The 24,997-nt window shown below is 42.0% G+C and overlaps 2 protein-coding genes and 1 long non-coding RNA gene across 4 annotated transcripts in view; 1 reads left to right on the top strand and 2 right to left on the bottom strand.

The window, feature by feature from the left end:
* The window catches only part of LOC141375869 (uncharacterized), a 178,411-nt gene that overhangs the window by 112,668 nt on the left and 40,746 nt on the right, over positions 1-24,997 (top strand). The window lies entirely within an intron of this gene.
* On the bottom strand, positions 8,981-11,239 carry LOC100007007 (E3 ubiquitin-protein ligase RBBP6-like). 2 transcript variants are annotated; one of them, XM_087262593.1, is made up of 7 exons: positions 10,423-10,756; positions 10,133-10,229; positions 9,954-10,029; positions 9,719-9,807; positions 9,582-9,642; positions 9,340-9,479; positions 8,985-9,244 (listed from the first exon to the last, which is right to left on the bottom strand). In XM_087262593.1, exons 1-7 carry the CDS (start codon positions 10,580-10,582, stop codon positions 9,070-9,072), a joined length of 798 nt encoding a protein of 265 aa, XP_087118719.1. In that variant the 5' UTR covers positions 10,583-10,756; the 3' UTR covers positions 8,985-9,069. The 2 variants fall into 2 exon arrangements, with proteins under 2 accessions (NP_001373454.1, XP_087118719.1); NM_001386525.1 differs by lacking the exon at positions 9,582-9,642 and having other exon boundaries at positions 8,981-9,244; positions 10,423-11,239.
* Positions 12,292-15,490, bottom strand: LOC147842739 (E3 ubiquitin-protein ligase RBBP6-like). The gene is made up of 6 exons (XM_087265064.1): positions 15,157-15,490; positions 14,867-14,963; positions 14,688-14,763; positions 14,453-14,541; positions 14,074-14,213; positions 12,292-13,978 (listed from the first exon to the last, which is right to left on the bottom strand). The coding sequence occupies exons 1-5, from the start codon at positions 15,314-15,316 to the stop codon at positions 14,114-14,116; spliced, it is 522 nt and encodes a 173-aa protein (XP_087121190.1). The 5' UTR covers positions 15,317-15,490; the 3' UTR covers positions 12,292-13,978; positions 14,074-14,113.

Below are 24,997 nucleotides of genomic sequence, written 5' to 3'. Positions count from 1 at the left end.
GTGCAGTCTGTACCTTCATTTCTGAATCGTGTGGCATCGTACTTGAAGCCAAGTCATTTATGTTATGTATTTGTGTTTTTTGTGCTCTGTTTTCTCTGTGTTTTTTTCCCTCTCTCTCTCTCTCTCGCTCTGTTCTCCCGTATCTGCTCTCATGTATTCTCAGGTTCTGTTCATTGGTCCATTCAGCTGTCAGTCATTCCTCTCCGGTTACGTCACTCTTACGTCACATCCAATAAGCAAAGACCTCCCGTGTTAAAAGCGCGCGCCAGACCACTCGCTCTTTCTTGTTTTCTTGTTTTCTTGCTTGCATTTTTCTCTTTTGCTGTTTGTCGCTTATTTGTATTTACTGCGTGCGTTTAGAAATTACCCCGTCTAACTGTGTTTTGTTGTTGCTTGTTTTTGTGTGCACGTTATCCGTCCGTTATTCGTACATTGTTCTTAGTTTATCGTTGTTTACGAGGCTTGGACGAAGCGGACAGGTAAGAAGGTCACGTGACATACATTTCGCAACACTCAGGACTGCTCTGCTGTCTAGTACACTAGGTTAGGGGCGAGCGCCACTCCTTGTACTTTTTGAATAGATAGATAGAGTAGATAGTTAGGGCTCGGAAGATCTTCGTGTGTTAATTATACTGTTTTTCACATAGTTAGTTAGCTAGATGCTTCTGGGAAGTTAGATTTAGTTTGGGTTTTGTTCTTTTCATTTCTTTAGCGCCGCCCGCGTCCCTTCTGCCAGCTCTCTTGTTTTCCCGTCTTTATTTGTTTCAGTGTTGTACATATTGTAAATAGTATATTTTTGCTTTACTTACTTTTTCTTTATTTTTGATTAATTCGTTGTTGTTGTTCACTTTGGGATTGTAAATAAAAGCACACATTTTTTGGCATTACTTTGGTTGTCTTTCCACTCATTCACTGTTTATACAAATATATTTTAATTAAATAAATGTCAAACCCCACACCCTAGACTAACATCAGGGGTTTGTAACATTTTTGGGGGCTCGTCCGGGATCATTTAACCCATTTTTAAACAATTAAAATTGTTTGTATTTATAGTTTGAGTGTGAAAGCAACCTGCTAATTTACAAAGGCCCACTGTAGGCCCGACCCGCGGAACGCGCTGCTCAGGTAAACGCGCACACACACACACACATTTCTCTCTGTATTGTTTCTGGTATAAGTAAATAAACAGGATGGCATTGTTTGATTTACAGACATTTATTAATAATCCAACCGTAGAACAATTCGACCGCTGTAGAAAAGATGAATTATTACAGATAGCGGACCATTTCAAAATTTCAGTGATAAAACAAGCTCTTAAGAAAAATATTAAGAGTGCCTTATACGAAAGGTTGGTTGAATTAAAGGTTCTCATAATGCCTGTTGTGGAAGAGGAAGAAACCGAGTTTCTTGGTGCTGGCGCGCAAAGCTCAAGTGCAGATGAGCCGGATGAAGGGCGAAATGAAAGCGGTGCTGCGGCTGCGCTCACTGAAGGCAAGCCAACACTGTCACCTTTCGATCCGTTTTCCCCCGTTTATTCTGGGTCTAAAGAGGATGGACGTTTAAAAGTCCGCCTGGCCCGTTTACAGTTTGAGGCACAGGAAAGGGCACAAGCGCGTCAGGCTGAGATGGAACTGAGACTCGAAATCCGCAGGCTTGAAGTTACGGCCGAAAAAGAGGTGAAGCTGCGTCAGCTGGAGTTGGAGGCTTTAAAAACTCCTCCTAAAGTGGCTGCGCAGTCCACCCGTGCTGAGACCTCTGTTGCTCCGGCGGGCGATCCAACCTCAACCACCTTCGATATAAGCAAATATGTATCTCTCGTACCAATATTTAGGGAATCCGAAGTCGATACATATTTTAGCGCTTTCGAGCGCATAGCGGCTTCTTTTCGCTGGCCTAAAGATTCATGGTCCCTTCTTCTCCAGTGCAAATTGGTTGGAAAGGCACAGGAGGTTTTTGCTACACTGTCCTTAGAGGACAGCCTTAATTATGATACTGCTAAATCAGCAATCCTCCGTGCTTATGAACTCGTACCTGAAGCATACAGACAGAAATTTAGAAATCACAAAAAGCTTTCTAGCCAGACTTTTGTTGAGTACGCGCGAGAAAAAGGTGTTCTTTTTGATAAATGGTGTAATGCAAATAAGGCAACTGACTTTAATTCGTTAAGAGAATTAATTTTGCTTGAAGAATTTAAAGATAGATTGCCTGAACGTGTAGTGGTATACCTTAACGAACAAAAAGTTATGTCGTTGTCACAGGCAGCTGTGTTGGCAGATGAGTTTGTGCTTACGCACAAAAATGTGTTCTATCCAGTCCGATCGGATAAAAATCCCACTGTTCAGTCTGGGAATTTTCCAAGAATTCTGACTGCTACTTCCCGACCTAAAGAGGCAATAGAGTGTTACTACTGCCATAAGAAAGGGCACAAATTATCTGAATGTTCCACGCTGAAGCGAAAAAATCCGCAACAGCCATCTAAAAGTGTTGGTTTTGCAAAATCTATTACAACCAACAGCAATGATGAGAGCACTGATCCGAGCTATACACCATTCTTGCTCAGGGGTCTAATTTCATTATCTGGCAACCCCGAAGATCAGTGTGAGGTTGTATTGCTGCGTGATACAGGCGCTTCTCACTCGTTTATGGTAGAAAATGCATTATCTCTGCCTGAACACTCATCTTGTGGATCTAATATTTTAGTCCAAGGCATTGAGATGGGTTTTGTAAATGTGCCACTATATCGCGTTCATTTACAGTGCGATTTATTCACTGGGTTTGTGTCAGTCGGCATTCGTCCTTCTCTTCCTGTTAAAGGAGTTTCATTTATTCTAGGTAATGATTTGGCAGGTGGTAAAGTAATGCCTATTTTAGAAGTTACTGATCACCCAAATCTTACCTATTGTCCAGACGAATTATCAGTAAATCACCCAGATACTTTCCCAGCATGCGTAATGACGCGCGCCATGTCACGGAAAGATGATTCAGTTGATTTATCAGACTCTTTTATTGCGCCAGTATTTTCTAAGAATGTAGTTTCTCCTACTGACAAAACAGCTACACAGAAACAACAGGAAAAATCAGAATATTTTAATTTTGATGGTGATGCTCTGAGTTTGCCCGTTACTCGTCAGCAGATTATTGCTGCGCAGAAAGATGATGATTCTTTGGTAAAGTGCTTCGACTCCGTTGTTGATTCAGATCAGATTGATAAAAAGCAAATTGCGTATTTCGTCGAAAATGGCTTGTTGATGCGCAAGTGGTGCTCTAATATTGAGACTGATGCTGATTGGAATAATGTCTATCAAATTGTCGTTCCCTCCGCTTACCGCCAACATGTATTATGTCTCGCACACGATCATGTGATGTCAGGTCATTTAGGTATCACGAAAACATACAATCGGATACTTAAACATTTCTTTTGGCCTTGTTTAAAGAAGGACGTCGTGCAGTTTTGTCGCACCTGCCATACGTGCCAATGCATGGGGAAGCCAAACCAGGTAATTCCACCTGCTCCTCTTTTTCCCATCCCAGTCATAGGAGAGCCATTTGAACATGTAATTATTGATTGTGTGGGTCCATTACCTAAAACCAAAACAGGTAATCAGTTTTTACTTACAATAATGTGTACTGCTACTCGATTTCCCGAGGCAATACCGCTCCGCAGAATTACAGCTCCTCTTATAATCAAATCATTGATTAAATTTTTCTCCACATTCGGCTTACCAAAAATCATACAAACTGACCAAGGATCAAATTTTATGTCAAAAATGTTTTCGCAAGTTCTAAAATCACTGTCTATCACCCACCGAGTATCAAGTGCTTATCACCCACAAAGTCAAGGTGCTCTCGAGCGATTTCACCAGACGCTCAAGTCTATGTTAAAGAAATACTGTGCGGATACCTGCAAAGACTGGGATGAGGGCGTTCCATTGGTACTATTAGCGGTGAGAGAAACTATTCAAGAGTCTCTCGGGTTTAGCCCCGCTCAGCTTGTATTCGGTCACGATTTGCGAACTCCTCTTAAACTTCTGAAGGAGAACATTTTGGAAATTAAGGAAAGTCCAAAAATGAATGTTCTTAGTTATGTCAGCCGTTTCAGAGAACGTTTACATGATGCTTGTAAATTGGCAAAAGAATCACTTAAAGCTGCGCAAAATGTCATGAAGCGTCAGTATGACACCCGAGCAGTCGCGCGCTCCTTTCAGCCCGGCGATCAGGTGCTCGTACTGTTGCCAATGCCTGGTTCTGCTCTCTCTGCCCGCTTTTCTGGACCCTATGAGGTGCAGAAAAAGTTAAGCGAGACAGATTACGTAATTGAAACACCTAAAAGAAAACGCAAATCGCGCGTATGTCATGTTAACATGTTAAAAACGTACCATGTTAAAGAGAAAACTCAGATCACCACACCTGTTCTTCCTGCTGTTGCAGTTGTGAGCGATGTTACGCATTCTGAAGTTGATGATAGCCTGGTGTTACGCAATGCTCCTCAGCAGTGCGCTCGTTTAACTAATTCAGAGATGCTGAAAAATCTGAATTCACATCTTACGTATTTATCAGATTCACAAAGGAAAGATATCATTAATTTAATTCAGAAATTCCCCAATCTTTTCAGTGACACTCCAACGCAAACATCCGTAATTAAACATGACATCAATATTCAAAATTCTTCCCCAATAAAGCAACATCCTTACCGTGTGAACGCACACAAGCGTGCTATTATGAGGAAGGAGGTTGAATATTTGATGGAAAATGGTCTTGCAGTTCCTAGTTGCAGTCCATGGAGTTCACCGTGCGTTCTGGTACCCAAACCAGACGGAACATTTAGATTCTGCACAGATTACCGTAAGGTTAATGCTGTCACTGTCCCAGATTGCTACCCTTTACCCCGTATGGAAGATTGTATTGACAACCTTGGTTCAGCTAGTTTTGTCACTAAACTTGATTTGTTAAAGGGCTACTGGCAAATTAAATTAACTCCGCAAGCTTCTGCTATCTCAGCCTTCGTTACACCAGATCACTTCATGCAATATTCAGTTATGGCCTTCGGATTGCGAAACGCACCTGCCACATTTCAAAGATTAATTAATACGGTTTTAGTCGGCGTTCCAAATTGTAACGCATATTTGGATGACTTAGTGGTTTATGCATCTGAATGGTCTGAACACATTTCTTTGCTGCACACTGTTTTTGAAAAACTGTCCAACGCCACATTAACATTAAATTTGGCAAAATGTGAATTTGCTAGGGCGACCGTCACATACCTTGGTAAGGAAGTTGGTCAAGGTCAAGTTCGGCCAGTCGCTGCGAAAGTCTCCGCCATAGCCGAATTTCCCGTACCTAAAACCAGGCGAGAGTTGCGCCGGTTTTTGGGTATGTCGGGGTACTATCGGAGTTTCTGCCGAAACTTTTCCAGTGTGGTTTCACCCCTAACGAATTTACTTAGTCCTTCTCAGCAATTTGTTTGGTCAGCTGAGTGTCAGCATGCTTTTGAGAGCATAAAAGCTTTGCTCTGCTGCGCTCCTGTCCTCGCGGCCCCAGATTTCACCACTCCTTTTAAACTGGAAGTAGACGCGAGTGCTTTAGGTGCTGGCGCGGTACTTATTCAGGAGGACCGTGATGGCATCGAGCACCCTGTTTGTTATTTTTCCAGAAAATTCAACAAACACCAAATTAATTACTCCACTATCGAAAAAGAAGCACTTGCATTACTATTGGCATTACAATACTTTGAAGTTTACCTTGGTTCCAGTTCGTTTCCAATCATTGTTTACACCGATCACAATCCGTTAGTTTTTCTCTCCCGTATGTACAATCAAAATCAGCGCCTCATGCGCTGGGCTTTGATTGTACAGAATTACAACCTGGAAATCCGTCACAAGAAAGGCACCGACAATATAGTGGCCGATGCTCTTTCCAGGTGTGTGTAGTTGGTCGTAATTAAACCGCATGGTTTGTTTTGCGAGTTTTTTTACTATTTCACAATTTTTTTTTTAACAAACAATATTATATGTTTGTTCTCATGGGTGGGAGTGTTATGTATTTGTGTTTTTTGTGCTCTGTTTTCTCTGTGTTTTTTTCCCTCTCTCTCTCTCTCTCGCTCTGTTCTCCCGTATCTGCTCTCATGTATTCTCAGGTTCTGTTCATTGGTCCATTCAGCTGTCAGTCATTCCTCTCCGGTTACGTCACTCTTACGTCACATCCAATAAGCAAAGACCTCCCGTGTTAAAAGCGCGCGCCAGACCACTCGCTCTTTCTTGTTTTCTTGTTTTCTTGCTTGCATTTTTCTCTTTTGCTGTTTGTCGCTTATTTGTATTTACTGCGTGCGTTTAGAAATTACCCCGTCTAACTGTGTTTTGTTGTTGCTTGTTTTTGTGTGCACGTTATCCGTCCGTTATTCGTACATTGTTCTTAGTTTATCGTTGTTTACGAGGCTTGGACGAAGCGGACAGGTAAGAAGGTCACGTGACATACATTTCGCAACACTCAGGACTGCTCTGCTGTCTAGTACACTAGGTTAGGGGCGAGCGCCACTCCTTGTACTTTTTGAATAGATAGATAGAGTAGATAGTTAGGGCTCGGAAGATCTTCGTGTGTTAATTATACTGTTTTTCACATAGTTAGTTAGCTAGATGCTTCTGGGAAGTTAGATTTAGTTTGGGTTTTGTTCTTTTCATTTCTTTAGCGCCGCCCGCGTCCCTTCTGCCAGCTCTCTTGTTTTCCCGTCTTTATTTGTTTCAGTGTTGTACATATTGTAAATAGTATATTTTTGCTTTACTTACTTTTTCTTTATTTTTGATTAATTCGTTGTTGTTGTTCACTTTGGGATTGTAAATAAAAGCACACATTTTTTGGCATTACTTTGGTTGTCTTTCCACTCATTCACTGTTTATACAAATATATTTTAATTAAATAAATGTCAAACCCCACACCCTAGACTAACATCAGGGGTTTGTAACATTTAGCCCAAGGCATAGTTGTCTTAGAATGAGTAGTTTGCTGATCAAATTCCACATTTTGATGAGGCAAAACACATCTTGGATGTTTTAATTACTATTTTAGGTGAAAAACAAAACAATGAGATTTGTGTAAAATCTAAAGTTAACCAAGTCCAGCCCGCCATCTTGTCCTGCCTCTCAGTTCTCTTAAGCCTTGGGCCGGCTCTGTGAAGTGGCCTCTTTTGGGCTCATCATTGAAGACCGGACGAGCTGCAACATTTCGTTCTGCCAGGTTCTGGGAGTAGATGAGCATGTCATCGCTCTAGACTATGGTCAACTTGTGAAGTTACTCATACACCTCCGCTCATGGCATATTACCATTAAAATGAAACTTTTCCAGCAGAATATGATGCTCTAAAAAAAAAAACTCCATCGGCACTGGTAACTATGAAAAACACGACTGAGCACTAATGGTACACTCAACAATTTACACTGACATTTGAAGGATCACCTGACATTAAAGACTGACGTAAGAACGCTGGAGGAACATCAAATTTTAACACGGAAGAGTTTTTTTTGTCTCTCTCAAATTAAAGCAATATTTCTTAATCTTGTTGTTTTTTTTTTTTTTTACTGTACAGTTGCCCCAGGTGTTTATCAGGTGTGATGCCTGCTCATCTGACCTTTGACCTCGGCACTCAACTGCTGCCAGTTTTCTTTCAATGCCATGAGATTTCTGAATTCTACATGCAGGAACCGATGCATTCCTTTTTTTTCCTTTTTTTTTTTTAAACAAAACAGATATGGCAGACACGGCCAAACATTGAAACTTTGGAGGGCATTGAGGGGAAAAAAAAGCACAATATCATCAAGGGGAATAAAAGGTTTGATCAAAGCGTGCGTTTACACACGTTCATTTAAATATGGACAAAACCAACATTGGGTTATTTTTGTTATTAGATTTAAAATGCACGGACCCTATTTGACCCAGTGTTCATATATACATATGTTTTTATGAATGAATATTTTTGCATATAAAAGATAATAAAAGACTGACTAGACAGATTAGATAGTTTAATAGACAGATTGACACGTGTAGTCATTCGTTCCTGTGTATTTGATGACTAGCTTCCAGCAGTATCTGGCTGCAGACTTGCATGCAATCTGAGACACAAAGCACTCAGCGGAGCTAGTGAGGTCACTGTGAGAGGCGGGGTTAGGGGTGCACACTCACTGACAGCCTAGATTTAGCCTGGTTTTAACCAAGCCGTCTATTAGACTTTTAACCCTTATGTATTGTTCATATTGTTCAAGTGGCTGTTTTTTGCCCCCAATGACCTCCATTATAACTAAACTTGTTTTAATTGCAAAGCCATGACACCAGATAGTAACTCATTCTTTATTGTTGGTGGTTTCCCTGTTGGGATGAGATAAAATGAGTCATTTTTACTTTTGATGGTCAGTTGGCACCTTTAAACACCCCAAAAAAATGCTTGCTGGGATGGTACCAAGAGGCTGTGCTCACTTCTGGACAGAGGGGGTGTAGACTTGCAGCTAGTGCCGATAAGTGGTGCAGACGCTGAGGCTGTTCTGTATGCGAGTGTTGAGGTTTTGAAACATCAGCTGACAACGTGTAGGTAGAGAGTAGCAGGTTCTGGGAGTAGATGAGCTTGTCACCGGTGTAGACTTTGACCGACTTGTGAAGTTACTCACAAGACCTCCGCTTATGGGACATTACCATTCAAATGAAACGTTTCCAGCAGAATATGACGCTTCAAAAAACTCCATCGGCACTGGTGACTATGAAAAACACGACTGAGCACTAATAGTGTACTCAACACTTTACACTGACATTTGAAGGATCACCTGACATTAAAGACTGAAGTAAGAACGCTGAAAAAAACCCATCAGATTTTAGCCCAGAAGAGTTTCTCTTTTCCTAAATTAAAGCAAAACTTCATAATATTGTGTTTATGAATTCATTCGTGTGTGTGTGTGTGTGTGTGTGTTGCACTGCTGGAGTGAAGGTTAACCAGTCCACACAGTTCATGCGGCTATAATCTTTATTATCTTTTATTAATAAACTATGTACAATATTTACACGTCGGCTCCAGGTCTCTTGGATGAAGGTCTCTCAGCGACGTGGTCTCTTCTGGTCGCCGCGCGTCTCTGGTGAAGATGGGGAGCGGGACCGTTTCCCTCCGGCGTCCCGGACCGAAGATGCCGCACCTGCTGAGGACGAGGAGGGCAAAGGCTCGGTCTGGCAGGAGAAGGACGGCCTCTTTCTCTTCTCAGCAGCATAGGCCTCACTGAACAGATCGAGCGCAAACACACACAAGCAGACATCATGTGAGATTTGGACAAACACTAGAACATGCGGCTATGCCAAGTACAGTTTACTCACGCGTCTATGATGGGAATGACGTATCGGCCGCTGCCGTCTATCATGACTCCCTTTCGGTCTGGGTCGTCCACCTCCAACAGGAAGCTGCGGGGAATCCCTGTGCTCTTCCGGATGCGCTTGTGCGGCGCGGAGCGGCTGCCCTGTGAATTGAGGAGTGACAGTCAAACTCTGAGCAAACAATCTGACTGATGAGGACAAGAGCTCAAGTTCACAGCAACCGTGAGCTTGGAAAACCCAGTTACCACATTAGTGGGGCAGTGCCTAATGTGGTGTCCCGGGATCCCAAGCAGCCTCATGGCCTCACTAGTGAACATCAGAACCATGAGAATCAGCTCAGACATCTCTCACAAAGCAAACCTGTCAGTGTCTGAACGCTCACCTGCTGGAGTAGTAGCACAGGCTGGACTGGTACATCACCGCTTTCAGCTTGTCCTCCTCTGACGCCTTTGCCTCAGCCAGATTCTCAGTCTGTTTCACAGGCATTTGCACATTTGAATCTTTTTCACCCTCAACCCTTCAAACAATCTCAAATCTCCCTAAGAAGCTGAGTGCGTGTGCGTATATTGTGTGCTTTACATTGCGTTTTGCTATTGTGCTATTCATTTGTTCAATACCTTCAACAACTGCTCCAGTGAGAGGAGTGAAGGATCAGCTCTAGGTGAAGGTTCACGCCAGCGTCCAGCTTGATGTCTGCAAAACAAAGGAGCTTGTGTGACTAAAACACCAGGGACAGACCAGGAGTCTTCATATAACATCTAACAGAGGACGCGTGTGCTCATTTCACAGCACTTACCCAACAAATCTTCTGTTTGAGGACTTCAGTCCCGCCGCAGGGATCCGTCTGATGATGACCGACGTGTTTTTAGGGATGAGAGCATCATCTGTGTATTCTGACAGCAAAATAAAATCAGAATCAGCACATAATTATGGAGCACGGTATACTTTGAGAGCCATTAGCCTTTTAAAACAGCCAAAACATCCCTACATGTCAGCATCAGCACCACCTTACAGCTTCCAGAAGTGTCTGATGTAACGCATCTAATGTTAGCGTAGAACAGTTGAAGTGTCTTTTCCTCAACTCACCTTCATCAGTCTGGGCGTTGCTGATCTTCAGCTGGCAGAACTTCAGCCTCTTGCTCCTCATGATCTGCCGCTTCAGCTCCCCCGCGCTGATGTTGAGGCCTTCAAACTGGAGCGAGTCGTAGGTGAGTCGACTCTGGAACCTGTAGTGAACACAAGACATACTGAACACAAACACAAAGCACAGCGTAATAAAAAGGGTCAAACCTGAGTGATGGGAACAGCAGGCGATCAATCGACGTATCCAACGATCAATAATATCGATAATCTGGAAAAATTGTCACGGAGGACGCAGAGATCAGATGCCAATCGACACAGCGAGATTCAAACAACACCCACAGGACGGTTGTCATGGATGCTGATGATGAACACGTGACGCATGCGCTGTACAACTTCCGGCAATATTATCATTATTAATATTAATTTTATTGATAGTAGTAGTAAAATCATTGCGATAAGTATAATAAAATAAACAGCAGAACAGTTGGCCATCTCTGAATAATACACAGCGACGTTTCCCTGCACGAACGATTCAGGCCTTCGCCAAGAAGACTCGGGTGAGTCGATGATTCAGGGATTGATTCAACTGTCCGTTCATCCTATTGGCTTCTTTGGCTGAATGAATCGTTCAATGCTTTACTCAAATAAAGCGGCCTCTTGCTGCCACCTATTGGGGGTTTGCTTTTTTGTTTTCAAAAGTACTTTGACACTTTTTTAAAGGCACCTTTAAGTTCATTTTTGCACAAAAGCTCGTCTCTGTGCGTTCCAAATGGTTTGAAATTTCCTTAGCACATGGTTTTCTTGATGCGTTTGAAATTTTCAATGTAAATCCACTCGTACTTGCATTTGATCTTTATTATGCCTTAAAATCAAAACTATACTAAAGGTGTCTTATCCAAATGCAGATTTTCATTCAAAACGTTATGACAGAACCATATTACTTTACAGTGGCCCATGGATATATATATATATATATATATATATATATATATATATATATATATATATATATATATATATATATATGTGTGTGTGTGTGTTGCTTGTTTCTTATTTACCCATGCAGTGACTTTTAGGCATAAATACTATGTAGGCTTGCTAAAGGGTTGCATGAGAAATGTCATCATCGTGAGAGCTTGACTTTTTTTTTGTCGCTGCCTTTAGTTGTGGTGAAATGAGATGCATCATGTCGTTTATCTGTTTGTGCAGTCTGTACCTTCATTTCTGAATCGTGTGGCATCGTACTTGAAGCCAAGTCATTTAGCCCAAGGCATAGTTGTCTTAGAATGAGTAGTTTGCTGATCAAATTCCACATTTTGATGAGGCAAAACACATCTTGGATGTTTTAATTACTATTTTAGGTGAAAAACAAAACAATGAGATTTGTGTAAAATCTAAAGTTAACCAAGTCCAGCCCGCCATCTTGTCCTGCCTCTCAGTTCTCTTAAGCCTTGGGCCGGCTCTGTGAAGTGGCCTCTTTTGGGCTCATCATTGAAGACCGGACGAGCTGCAACATTTCGTTCTGCCAGGTTCTGGGAGTAGATGAGCATGTCATCGCTCTAGACTATGGTCAACTTGTGAAGTTACTCATACACCTCCGCTCATGGCATATTACCATTAAAATGAAACTTTTCCAGCAGAATATGACGCTCTAAAAAAAAAAACTCCATCGGCACTGGTAACTATGAAAAACACGACTGAGCACTAATGGTACACTCAACAATTTACACTGACATTTGAAGGATCACCTGACATTAAAGACTGACGTAAGAACGCTGGAGGAACATCAAATTTTAACACGGAAGAGTTTTTTTTTGTCTCTCTCAAATTAAAGCAATATTTCTTAATCTTGTTGTTTTTTGTTTTTTTTTACTGTACAGTTGCCCCAGGTGTTTATCAGGTGTGATGCCTGCTCATCTGACCTTTGACCTCGGCACTCAACTGCTGCCAGTTTTCTTTCAATGCCATGAGATTTCTGAATTCTACATGCAGGAACCGATGCATTCCTTTTTTTTCCTTTTTTTTTTTTAAACAAAACAGATATGGCAGACACGGCCAAACATTGAAACTTTGGAGGGCATTGAGGGGAAAAAAAAGCACAATATCATCAAGGGGAATAAAAGGTTTGATCAAAGCGTGCGTTTACACACGTTCATTTAAATATGGACAAAACCAACATTGGGTTATTTTTGTTATTAGATTTAAAATGCACGGACCCTATTTGACCCAGTGTTCATATATACATATGTTTTTATGAATGAATATTTTTGCATATAAAAGATAATAAAAGACTGACTAGACAGATTAGATAGTTTAATAGACAGATTGACACGTGTAGTCATTCGTTCCTGTGTATTTGATGACTAGCTTCCAGCAGTATCTGGCTGCAGACTTGCATGCAATCTGAGACACAAAGCACTCAGCGGAGCTAGTGAGGTCACTGTGAGAGGCGGGGTTAGGGGTGCACACTCACTGACAGCCTAGATTTAGCCTGGTTTTAACCAAGCCGTCTATTAGACTTTTAACCCTTATGTATTGTTCATATTGTTCAAGTGGCTGTTTTTGCCCCCAATGACCTCCATTATAACTAAACTTGTTTTAATTGCAAAGCCATGACACCAGATAGTAACTCATTCTTTATTGTTGGTGGTTTCCCTGTTGGGATGAGATAAAATGAGTCATTTTTACTTTTGATGGTCAGTTGGCACCTTTAAACACCCCAAAAAAATGCTTGCTGGGATGGTACCAAGAGGCTGTGCTCACTTCTGGACAGAGGGGGTGTAGACTTGCAGCTAGTGCCGATAAGTGGTGCAGACGCTGAGGCTGTTCTGTATGCGAGTGTTGAGGTTTTGAAACATCAGCTGACAGCGTGTAGGTAGAGAGTAGCAGGTTCTGGGAGTAGATGAGCTTGTCACCGGTGTAGACTTTGACCGACTTGTGAAGTTACTCACAAGACCTCCGCTTATGGGACATTACCATTCAAATGAAACGTTTCCAGCAGAATATGACGCTTCAAAAAACTCCATCGGCACTGGTAACTATGAAAAACACGACTGAGCACTAATAGTGTACTCAACACTTTACACTGACATTTGAAGGATCACCTGACATTAAAGACTGAAGTAAGAACGCTGAAAAAAACCCATCAGATTTTAGCCCAGAAGAGTTTCTCTTTTCCTAAATTAAAGCAAAACTTCATGATATTGTGTTTATGAATTCATTCGTGTGTGTGTGTGTGTGTGTGTGTGTATGTGTGTGTTGCACTGCTGGAGTGAAGGTTAACCAGTCCACACAGTTCATGCGGCTATAATCTTTATTATCTTTTATTAATAAACTATGTACAATATTTACACGTCGGCTCCAGGTCTCTTGGATGAAGGTCTCTCAGCGACGTGGTCTCTTCTGGTCGCCGCGCGTCTCTGGTGAAGATGGGGAGCGGGACCGTTTCCCTCCGGCGTCCCGGACCGAAGATGCCGCACCTGCTGAGGACGAGGAGGGCAAAGGCTCGGTCTGGCAGGAGAAGGACGGCCTCTTTCTCTTCTCAGCAGCATAGGCCTCACTGAACAGATCGAGCGCAAACACACACAAGCAGACATCATGTGAGATTTGGACAAACACTAGAACATGCGGCTATGCCAAGTACAGTTTACTCACGCGTCTATGATGGGAATGACGTATCGGCCGCTGCCGTCTATCATGACTCCCTTTCGGTCTGGGTCGTCCACCTCCAACAGGAAGCTGCGGGGAATCCCTGTGCTCTTCCGGATGCGCTTGTGCGGCGCGGAGCGGCTGCCCTGTGAATTGAGGAGTGACAGTCAAACTCTGAGCAAACAATCTGACTGATGAGGACAAGAGCTCAAGTTCACAGCAACCGTGAGCTTGGAAAACCCAGTTACCACATTAGTGGGGCAGTGCCTAATGTGGTGTCCCGGGATCCCAAGCAGCCTCATGGCCTCACTAGTGAACATCAGAACCATGAGAATCAGCTCAGACATCTCTCACAAAGCAAACCTGTCAGTGTCTGAACGCTCACCTGCTGGAGTAGTAGCACAGGCTGGACTGGTACATCACCGCTTTCAGCTTGTCCTCCTCTGACGCCTTTGCCTCAGCCAGATTCTCAGTCTGTTTCACAGGCATTTGCACATTTGAATCTTTTTCACCCTCAACCCTTCAAACAATCTCAAATCTCCCTAAGAAGCTGAGTGCGTGTGCGTATATTGTGTGCTTTACATTGCGTTTTGCTATTGTGCTATTCATTTGTTCAATACTTTCAACAACTGCTCCAGTGAGAGGAGTGAAGGATCAGCTCTAGGTGAAGGTTCACGCCAGCGTCCAGCTTGATGTCTGCAAAACAAAGGAGCTTGTGTGACTAAAACACCAGGGACAGACCAGGAGTCTTCATATAACATCTAACAGAGGACGCGTGTGCTCATTTCACAGCACTTACCCAACAAATCTTCTGTTTGAGGACTTCAGTCCCGCCGCAGGGATCCGTCTGATGATGACCGACGTGTTTTTAGGGATGAGAGCATCATCTGTGTATTCTGACAGCAAAATAAAATCAGAATCAGCACATAATTATGGAGCACGGTATACTTTGTGAGCCATTAGCCTTTTAAAACAGCCAAAACATCCCTACATGTCAGCATCAGCACCACCTTACAGCTTCCAGAAGTGTCTGATGTAACGCATCTAATGTTAGCGTAGAACAGTTGAAGTGTCTTTTCCTCAACTCACCTTCATCAGTCTGGGCGTTGCTGATCTTCAGCTGGCAGAACTTCAGCCTCTTGCTCCTCATGATCTGCCGCTTCAGCTCCCCCGCGCTGATGTTGAGGCCTTCAAACTGGAGCGAGTCGTAGGTGAGTCGACTCTGGAACCTGTAGTGAACACAAGACATACTGAACACAAACACAAAGCACAGCGTAATAAAAAGGGTCAAACCTGAGTGATGGGAACAGCAGGCGATCAATCGACGTATCCAACGATCAATAATATCGATAATCTGGAAAAATTGTCACGGAGGACGCAGAGATCAGATGCCAATCGACACAGCGAGATTCAAACAACACCCACAGGACGGTTGTCATGGATGCTGATGATGAACACGTGACGCATGCGCTGTACAACTTCCGGCAATATTATCATTATTAATATTAATTTTATTGATAGTAGTAGTAAAATCATTGCGATAAGTATAATAAAATAAACAGCAGAACAGTTGGCCATCTCTGAATAATACACAGCGACGTTTCCCTGCACGAACGATTCAGGCCTTCGCCAAGAAGACTCGGGTGAGTCGATGATTCAGGGATTGATTCAACTGTCCGTTCATCCTATTGGCTTCTTTGGCTGAATGAATCGTTCAATGCTTTACTCAAATAAAGCGGCCTCTTGCTGCCACCTATTGGGGGTTTGCTTTTTTGTTTTCAAAAGTACTTTGACACTTTTTTAAAGGCACCTTTAAGTTCATTTTTGCACAAAAGCTCGTCTCTGTGCGTTCCAAATGGTTTGAAATTTCCTTAGCACATGGTTTTCTTGATGCGTTTGAAATTTTCAATGTAAATCCACTCGTACTTGCATTTGATCTTTATTATGCCTTAAAATCAAAACTATACTAAAGGTGTCTTATCCAAATGCAGATTTTCATTCAAAACGTTATGACAGAACCATATTACTTTACAGTGGCCCATGGATATATATATATATATATATGTGTGTGTGTGTGTTGCTTGTTTCTTATTTACCCATGCAGTGACTTTTAGGCATAAATACTATGTAGGCTTGCTAAAGGGTTGCATGAGAAATGTCATCATCGTGAGAGCTTGACTTTTTTTTTGTCGCTGCCTTTAGTTGTGGTGAAATGAGATGCATCATGTCGTTTATCTGTTTGTGCAGTCTGTACCTTCATTTCTGAATCGTGTGGCATCGTACTTGAAGCCAAGTCATTTATGTTATGTATTTGTGTTTTTTGTGCTCTGTTTTCTCTGTGTTTCTTTCCCTCTCTCTCTCTCTCTCGCTCTGTTCTCCCGTATCTGCTCTCATGTATTCTCAGGTTCTGTTCATTGGTCCATTCAGCTGTCAGTCATTCCTCTCCGGTTACGTCACTCTTACGTCACATCCAATAAGCAAAGACCTCCCGTGTTAAAAGCGCGCGCCAGACCACTCGCTCTTTCTTGTTTTCTTGTTTTCTTGCTTGCATTTTTCTCTTTTGCTGTTTGTCGCTTATTTGTATTTACTGCGTGCGTTTAGAAATTACCCCGTCTAACTGTGTTTTGTTGTTGCTTGTTTTTGTGTGCACGTTATCCGTCCGTTATTCGTACATTGTTCTTAGTTTATCGTTGTTTACGAGGCTTGGACGAAGCGGACAGGTAAGAAGGTCACGTGACATACATTTCGCAACACTCAGGACTGCTCTGCTGTCTAGTACACTAGGTTAGGGGCGAGCGCCACTCCTTGTACTTTTTGAATAGATAGATAGAGTAGATAGTTAGGGCTCGGAAGATCTTCGTGTGTTAATTATACTGTTTTTCACATAGTTAGTTAGCTAGATGCTTCTGGGAAGTTAGATTTAGTTTGGGTTTTGTTCTTTTCATTTCTTTAGCGCCGCCCGCGTCCCTTCTGCCAGCTCTCTTGTTTTCCCGTCTTTATTTGTTTCAGTGTTGTACATATTGTAAATAGTATATTTTTGCTTTACTTACTTTTTCTTTATTTTTGATTAATTCGTTGTTGTTGTTCACTTTGGGATTGTAAATAAAAGCACACATTTTTTGGCATTACTTTGGTTGTCTTTCCACTCATTCACTGTTTATACAAATATATTTTAATTAAATAAATGTCAAACCCCACACCCTAGACTAACATCAGGGGTTTGTAACATTTTTGGGGGCTCGTCCGGGATCATTTAACCCATTTTTAAACAATTAAAATTGTTTGTATTTATAGTTTGAGTGTGAAAGCAACCTGCTAATTTACAAAGGCCCACTGTAGGCCCGACCCGCGGAACGCGCTGCTCAGGTAAACGCGCACACACACACACACATTTCTCTCTGTATTGTTTCTGGTATAAGTAAATAAACAGGATGGCATTGTTTGATTTACAGACATTTATTAATAATCCAACCGTAGAACAATTCGACCGCTGTAGAAAAGATGAATTATTACAGATAGCGGACCATTTCAAAATTTCAGTGATAAAACAAGCTCTTAAGAAAAATATTAAGAGTGCCTTATACGAAAGGTTGGTTGAATTAAAGGTTCTCATAATGCCTGTTGTGGAAGAGGAAGAAACCGAGTTTCTTGGTGCTGGCGCGCAAAGCTCAAGTGCAGATGAGCCGGATGAAGGGCGAAATGAAAGCGGTGCTGCGGCTGCGCTCACTGAAGGCAAGCCAACACTGTCACCTTTCGATCCGTTTTCCCCCGTTTATTCTGGGTCTAAAGAGGATGGACGTTTAAAAGTCCGCCTGGCCCGTTTACAGTTTGAGGCACAGGAAAGGGCACAAGCGCGTCAGGCTGAGATGGAACTGAGACTCGAAATCCGCAGGCTTGAAGTTACGGCCGAAAAAGAGGTGAAGCTGCGTCAGCTGGAGTTGGAGGCTTTAAAAACTCCTCCTAAAGTGGCTGCGCAGTCCACCCGTGCTGAGACCTCTGTTGCTCCGGCGGGCGATCCAACCTCAACCACCTTCGATATAAGCAAATATGTATCTCTCGTACCAATATTTAGGGAATCCGAAGTCGATACATATTTTAGCGCTTTCGAGCGCATAGCGGCTTCTTTTCGCTGGCCTAAAGATTCATGGTCCCTTCTTCTCCAGTGCAAATTGGTTGGAAAGGCACAGGAGGTTTTTGCTACACTGTCCTTAGAGGACAGCCTTAATTATGATACTGCTAAATCAGCAATCCTCCGTGCTTATGAACTCGTACCTGAAGCATACAGACAGAAATTTAGAAATCACAAAAAGCTTTCTAGCCAGACTTTTGTTGAGTACGCGCGAGAAAAAGGTGTTCTTTTTGATAAATGGTGTAATGCAAATAAGGCAACTGACTTTAATTCGTTAAGAGAATTAATTTTGCTTGAAGAATTTAAAGATAGATTGCCTGAACGTGTAGTGGTATACCTTAACGAACAAAAAGTTATGTCGTTGTCACAGGCAGCTGTGTTGGCAGATGAGTTTGTGCTTACGCACAAAAATGTGTTCTATCCAGTCCGATCGGATAAAAATCCCACTGTTCAGTCTGGGAATTTTCCAAGAATTCTGACTGCTACTTCCCGACCTAAAGAGGCAATAGAGTGTTACTACTGCCATAAGAAAGGGCACAAATTATCTGAATGTTCCACGCTGAAGCGAAAAAATCCGCAACAGCCATCTAAAAGTGTTGGTTTTGCAAAATCTATTACAACCAACAGCAATGATGAGAGCACTGATCCGAGCTATACACCATTCTTGCTCAGGGGTCTAATTTCATTATCTGGCAACCCCGAAGATCAGTGTGAGGTTGTATTGCTGCGTGATACAGGCGCTTCTCACTCGTTTATGGTAGAAAATGCATTATCTCTGCCTGAACACTCATCTTGTGGATCTAATATTTTAGTCCAAGGCATTGAGATGGGTTTTGTAAATGTGCCACTATATCGCGTTCATTTACAGTGCGATTTATTCACTGGGTTTGTGTCAGTCGGCATTCGTCCTTCTCTTCCTGTTAAAGGAGTTTCATTTATTCTAGGTAATGATTTGGCAGGTGGTAAAGTAATGCCTATTTTAGAAGTTACTGATCACCCAAATCTTACCTATTGTCCAGACGAATTATCAGTAAATCACCCAGATACTTTCCCAGCATGCGTAATGACGCGCGCCATGTCACGGAAAGATGATTCAGTTGATTTATCAGACTCTTTTATTGCGCCAGTATTTTCTAAGAATGTAGTTTCTCCTACTGACAAAACAGCTACACAGAAACAACAGGAAAAATCAGAATATTTTAATTTTGATGGTGATGCTCTGAGTTTGCCCGTTACTCGTCAGCAGATTATTGCTGCGCAGAAAGATGATGATTCTTTGGTAAAGTGCTTCGACTCCGTTGTTGATTCAGATCAGATTGATAAAAAGCAAATTGCGTATTTCGTCGAAAATGGCTTGTTGATGCGCAAGTGGTGCTCTAATATTGAGACTGATGCTGATTGGAATAATGTCTATCAAATTGTCGTTCCCTCCGCTTACCGCCAACATGTATTATGTCTCGCACACGATCATGTGATGTCAGGTCATTTAGGTATCACGAAAACATACAATCGGATACTTAAACATTTCTTTTGGCCTTGTTTAAAGAAGGACGTCGTGCAGTTTTGTCGCACCTGCCATACGTGCCAATGCATGGGGAAGCCAAACCAGGTAATTCCACCTGCTCCTCTTTTTCCCATCCCAGTCATAGGAGAGCCATTTGAACATGTAATTATTGATTGTGTGGGTCCATTACCTAAAACCAAAACAGGTAATCAGTTTTTACTTACAATAATGTGTACTGCTACTCGATTTCCCGAGGCAATACCGCTCCGCAGAATTACAGCTCCTCTTATAATCAAATCATTGATTAAATTTTTCTCCACATTCGGCTTACCAAAAATCATACAAACTGACCAAGGATCAAATTTTATGTCAAAAATGTTTTCGCAAGTTCTAAAATCACTGTCTATCACCCACCGAGTATCAAGTGCTTATCACCCACAAAGTCAAGGTGCTCTCGAGCGATTTCACCAGACGCTCAAGTCTATGTTAAAGAAATACTGTGCGGATACCTGCAAAGACTGGGATGAGGGCGTTCCATTGGTACTATTAGCGGTGAGAGAAACTATTCAAGAGTCTCTCGGGTTTAGCCCCGCTCAGCTTGTATTCGGTCACGATTTGCGAACTCCTCTTAAACTTCTGAAGGAGAACATTTTGGAAATTAAGGAAAGTCCAAAAATGAATGTTCTTAGTTATGTCAGCCGTTTCAGAGAACGTTTACATGATGCTTGTAAATTGGCAAAAGAATCACTTAAAGCTGCGCAAAATGTCATGAAGCGTCAGTATGACACCCGAGCAGTCGCGCGCTCCTTTCAGCCCGGCGATCAGGTGCTCGTACTGTTGCCAATGCCTGGTTCTGCTCTCTCTGCCCGCTTTTCTGGACCCTATGAGGTGCAGAAAAAGTTAAGCGAGACAGATTACGTAATTGAAACACCTAAAAGAAAACGCAAATCGCGCGTATGTCATGTTAACATGTTAAAAACGTACCATGTTAAAGAGAAAACTCAGATCACCACACCTGTTCTTCCTGCTGTTGCAGTTGTGAGCGATGTTACGCATTCTGAAGTTGATGATGGCCTGGTGTTACGCAATGCTCCTCAGCAGTGCGCTCGTTTAACTAATTCAGAGATGCTGAAAAATCTGAATTCACATCTTACGTATTTATCAGATTCACAAAGGAAAGATATCATTAATTTAATTCAGAAATTCCCCAATCTTTTCAGTGACACTCCAACGCAAACATCCGTAATTAAACATGACATCAATATTCAAAATTCTTCCCCAATAAAGCAACATCCTTACCGTGTGAACGCACACAAGCGTGCTATTATGAGGAAGGAGGTTGAATATTTGATGGAAAATGGTCTTGCAGTTCCTAGTTGCAGTCCATGGAGTTCACCGTGCGTTCTGGTACCCAAACCAGACGGAACATTTAGATTCTGCACAGATTACCGTAAGGTTAATGCTGTCACTGTCCCAGATTGCTACCCTTTACCCCGTATGGAAGATTGTATTGACAACCTTGGTTCAGCTAGTTTTGTCACTAAACTTGATTTGTTAAAGGGCTACTGGCAAATTAAATTAACTCCGCAAGCTTCTGCTATCTCAGCCTTCGTTACACCAGATCACTTCATGCAATATTCAGTTATGGCCTTCGGATTGCGAAACGCACCTGCCACATTTCAAAGATTAATTAATACGGTTTTAGTCGGCGTTCCAAATTGTAACGCATATTTGGATGACTTAGTGGTTTATGCATCTGAATGGTCTGAACACATTTCTTTGCTGCACACTGTTTTTGAAAAACTGTCCAACGCCACATTAACATTAAATTTGGCAAAATGTGAATTTGCTAGGGCGACCGTCACATACCTTGGTAAGGAAGTTGGTCAAGGTCAAGTTCGGCCAGTCGCTGCGAAAGTCTCCGCCATAGCCGAATTTCCCGTACCTAAAACCAGGCGAGAGTTGCGCCGGTTTTTGGGTATGTCGGGGTACTATCGGAGTTTCTGCCGAAACTTTTCCAGTGTGGTTTCACCCCTAACGAATTTACTTAGTCCTTCTCAGCAATTTGTTTGGTCAGCTGAGTGTCAGCATGCTTTTGAGAGCATAAAAGCTTTGCTCTGCTGCGCTCCTGTCCTCGCGGCCCCAGATTTCACCACTCCTTTTAAACTGGAAGTAGACGCGAGTGCTTTAGGTGCTGGCGCGGTACTTATTCAGGAGGACCGTGATGGCATCGAGCACCCTGTTTGTTATTTTTCCAGAAAATTCAACAAACACCAAATTAATTACTCCACTATCGAAAAAGAAGCACTTGCATTACTATTGGCATTACAATACTTTGAAGTTTACCTTGGTTCCAGTTCGTTTCCAATCATTGTTTACACCGATCACAATCCGTTAGTTTTTCTCTCCCGTATGTACAATCAAAATCAGCGCCTCATGCGCTGGGCTTTGATTGTACAGAATTACAACCTGGAAATCCGTCACAAGAAAGGCACCGACAATATAGTGGCCGATGCTCTTTCCAGGTGTGTGTAGTTGGTCGTAATTAAACCGCATGGTTTGTTTTGCGAGTTTTTTTACTATTTCACAATTTTTTTTTTAACAAACAATATTATATGTTTGTTCTCATGGGTGGGAGTGTTATGTATTTGTGTTTTTTGTGCTCTGTTTTCTCTGTGTTTTTTTCCCTCTCTCTCTCTCTCTCGCTCTGTTCTCCCGTATCTGCTCTCATGTATTCTCAGGTTCTGTTCATTGGTCCATTCAGCTGTCAGTCATTCCTCTCCGGTTACGTCACTCTTACGTCACATCCAATAAGCAAAGACCTCCCGTGTTAAAAGCGCGCGCCAGACCACTCGCTCTTTCTTGTTTTCTTGTTTTCTTGCTTGCATTTTTCTCTTTTGCTGTTTGTCGCTTATTTGTATTTACTGCGTGCGTTTAGAAATTACCCCGTCTAACTGTGTTTTGTTGTTGCTTGTTTTTGTGTGCACGTTATCCGTCCGTTATTCGTACATTGTTCTTAGTTTATCGTTGTTTACGAGGCTTGGACGAAGCGGACAGGTAAGAAGGTCACGTGACATACATTTCGCAACACTCAGGACTGCTCTGCTGTCTAGTACACTAGGTTAGGGGCGAGCGCCACTCCTTGTACTTTTTGAATAGATAGATAGAGTAGATAGTTAGGGCTCGGAAGATCTTCGTGTGTTAATTATACTGTTTTTCACATAGTTAGTTAGCTAGATGCTTCTGGGAAGTTAGATTTAGTTTGGGTTTTGTTCTTTTCATTTCTTTAGCGCCGCCCGCGTCCCTTCTGCCAGCTCTCTTGTTTTCCCGTCTTTATTTGTTTCAGTGTTGTACATATTGTAAATAGTATATTTTTGCTTTACTTACTTTTTCTTTATTTTTGATTAATTCGTTGTTGTTGTTCACTTTGGGATTGTAAATAAAAGCACACATTTTTTGGCATTACTTTGGTTGTCTTTCCACTCATTCACTGTTTATACAAATATATTTTAATTAAATAAATGTCAAACCCCACACCCTAGACTAACATCAGGGGTTTGTAACATTTAGCCCAAGGCATAGTTGTCTTAGAATGAGTAGTTTGCTGATCAAATTCCACATTTTGATGAGGCAAAACACATCTTGGATGTTTTAATTACTATTTTAGGTGAAAAACAAAACAATGAGATTTGTGTAAAATCTAAAGTTAACCAAGTCCAGCCCGCCATCTTGTCCTGCCTCTCAGTTCTCTTAAGCCTTGGGCCGGCTCTGTGAAGTGGCCTCTTTTGGGCTCATCATTGAAGACCGGACGAGCTGCAACATTTCGTTCTGCCAGGTTCTGGGAGTAGATGAGCATGTCATCGCTCTAGACTATGGTCAACTTGTGAAGTTACTCATACACCTCCGCTCATGGCATATTACCATTAAAATGAAACTTTTCCAGCAGAATATGATGCTCTAAAAAAAAAAACTCCATCGGCACTGGTAACTATGAAAAACACGACTGAGCACTAATGGTACACTCAACAATTTACACTGACATTTGAAGGATCACCTGACATTAAAGACTGACGTAAGAACGCTGGAGGAACATCAAATTTTAACACGGAAGAGTTTTTTTTGTCTCTCTCAAATTAAAGCAATATTTCTTAATCTTGTTGTTTTTTTTTTTTTTACTGTACAGTTGCCCCAGGTGTTTATCAGGTGTGATGCCTGCTCATCTGACCTTTGACCTCGGCACTCAACTGCTGCCAGTTTTCTTTCAATGCCATGAGATTTCTGAATTCTACATGCAGGAACCGATGCATTCCTTTTTTTTCCTTTTTTTTTTTTAAACAAAACAGATATGGCAGACACGGCCAAACATTGAAACTTTGGAGGGCATTGAGGGGAAAAAAAAGCACAATATCATCAAGGGGAATAAAAGGTTTGATCAAAGCGTGCGTTTACACACGTTCATTTAAATATGGACAAAACCAACATTGGGTTATTTTTGTTATTAGATTTAAAATGCACGGACCCTATTTGACCCAGTGTTCATATATACATATGTTTTTATGAATGAATATTTTTGCATATAAAAGATAATAAAAGACTGACTAGACAGATTAGATAGTTTAATAGACAGATTGACACGTGTAGTCATTCGTTCCTGTGTATTTGATGACTAGCGTCCAGCAGTATCTGGCTGCAGACTTGCATGCAATCTGAGACACAAAGCACTCAGCGGAGCTAGTGAGGTCACTGTGAGAGGCGGGGTTAGGGGTGCACACTCACTGACAGCCTAGATTTAGCCTGGTTTTAACCAAGCCGTCTATTAGACTTTTAACCCTTATGTATTGTTCATATTGTTCAAGTGGCTGTTTTTGCCCCCAATGACCTCCATTATAACTAAACTTGTTTTAATTGCAAAGCCATGACACCAGATAGTAACTCATTCTTTATTGTTGGTGGTTTCCCTGTTGGGATGAGATAAAATGAGTCATTTTTACTTTTGATGGTCAGTTGGCACCTTTAAACACCCCAAAAAAATGCTTGCTGGGATGGTACCAAGAGGCTGTGCTCACTTCTGGACAGAGGGGGTGTAGACTTGCAGCTAGTGCCGATAAGTGGTGCAGACGCTGAGGCTGTTCTGTATGCGAGTGTTGAGGTTTTGAAACATCAGCTGACAGCGTGTAGGTAGAGAGTAGCAGGTTCTGGGAGTAGATGAGCTTGTCACCGGTGTAGACTTTGACCAACTTGTGAAGTTACTCACAAGACCTCCGCTTATGGGACATTACCATTCAAATGAAACGTTT

Source organism: Danio rerio, chromosome 8, assembly GCF_052040795.2.
Source record: "Danio rerio strain M-AB ecotype USA chromosome 8, GRCz13ab, whole genome shotgun sequence".
Classification (NCBI taxonomy): Eukaryota; Metazoa; Chordata; class Actinopteri; order Cypriniformes; family Danionidae; genus Danio; species Danio rerio.
This window is presented reverse-complemented; position numbering and strand designations above follow the sequence as displayed.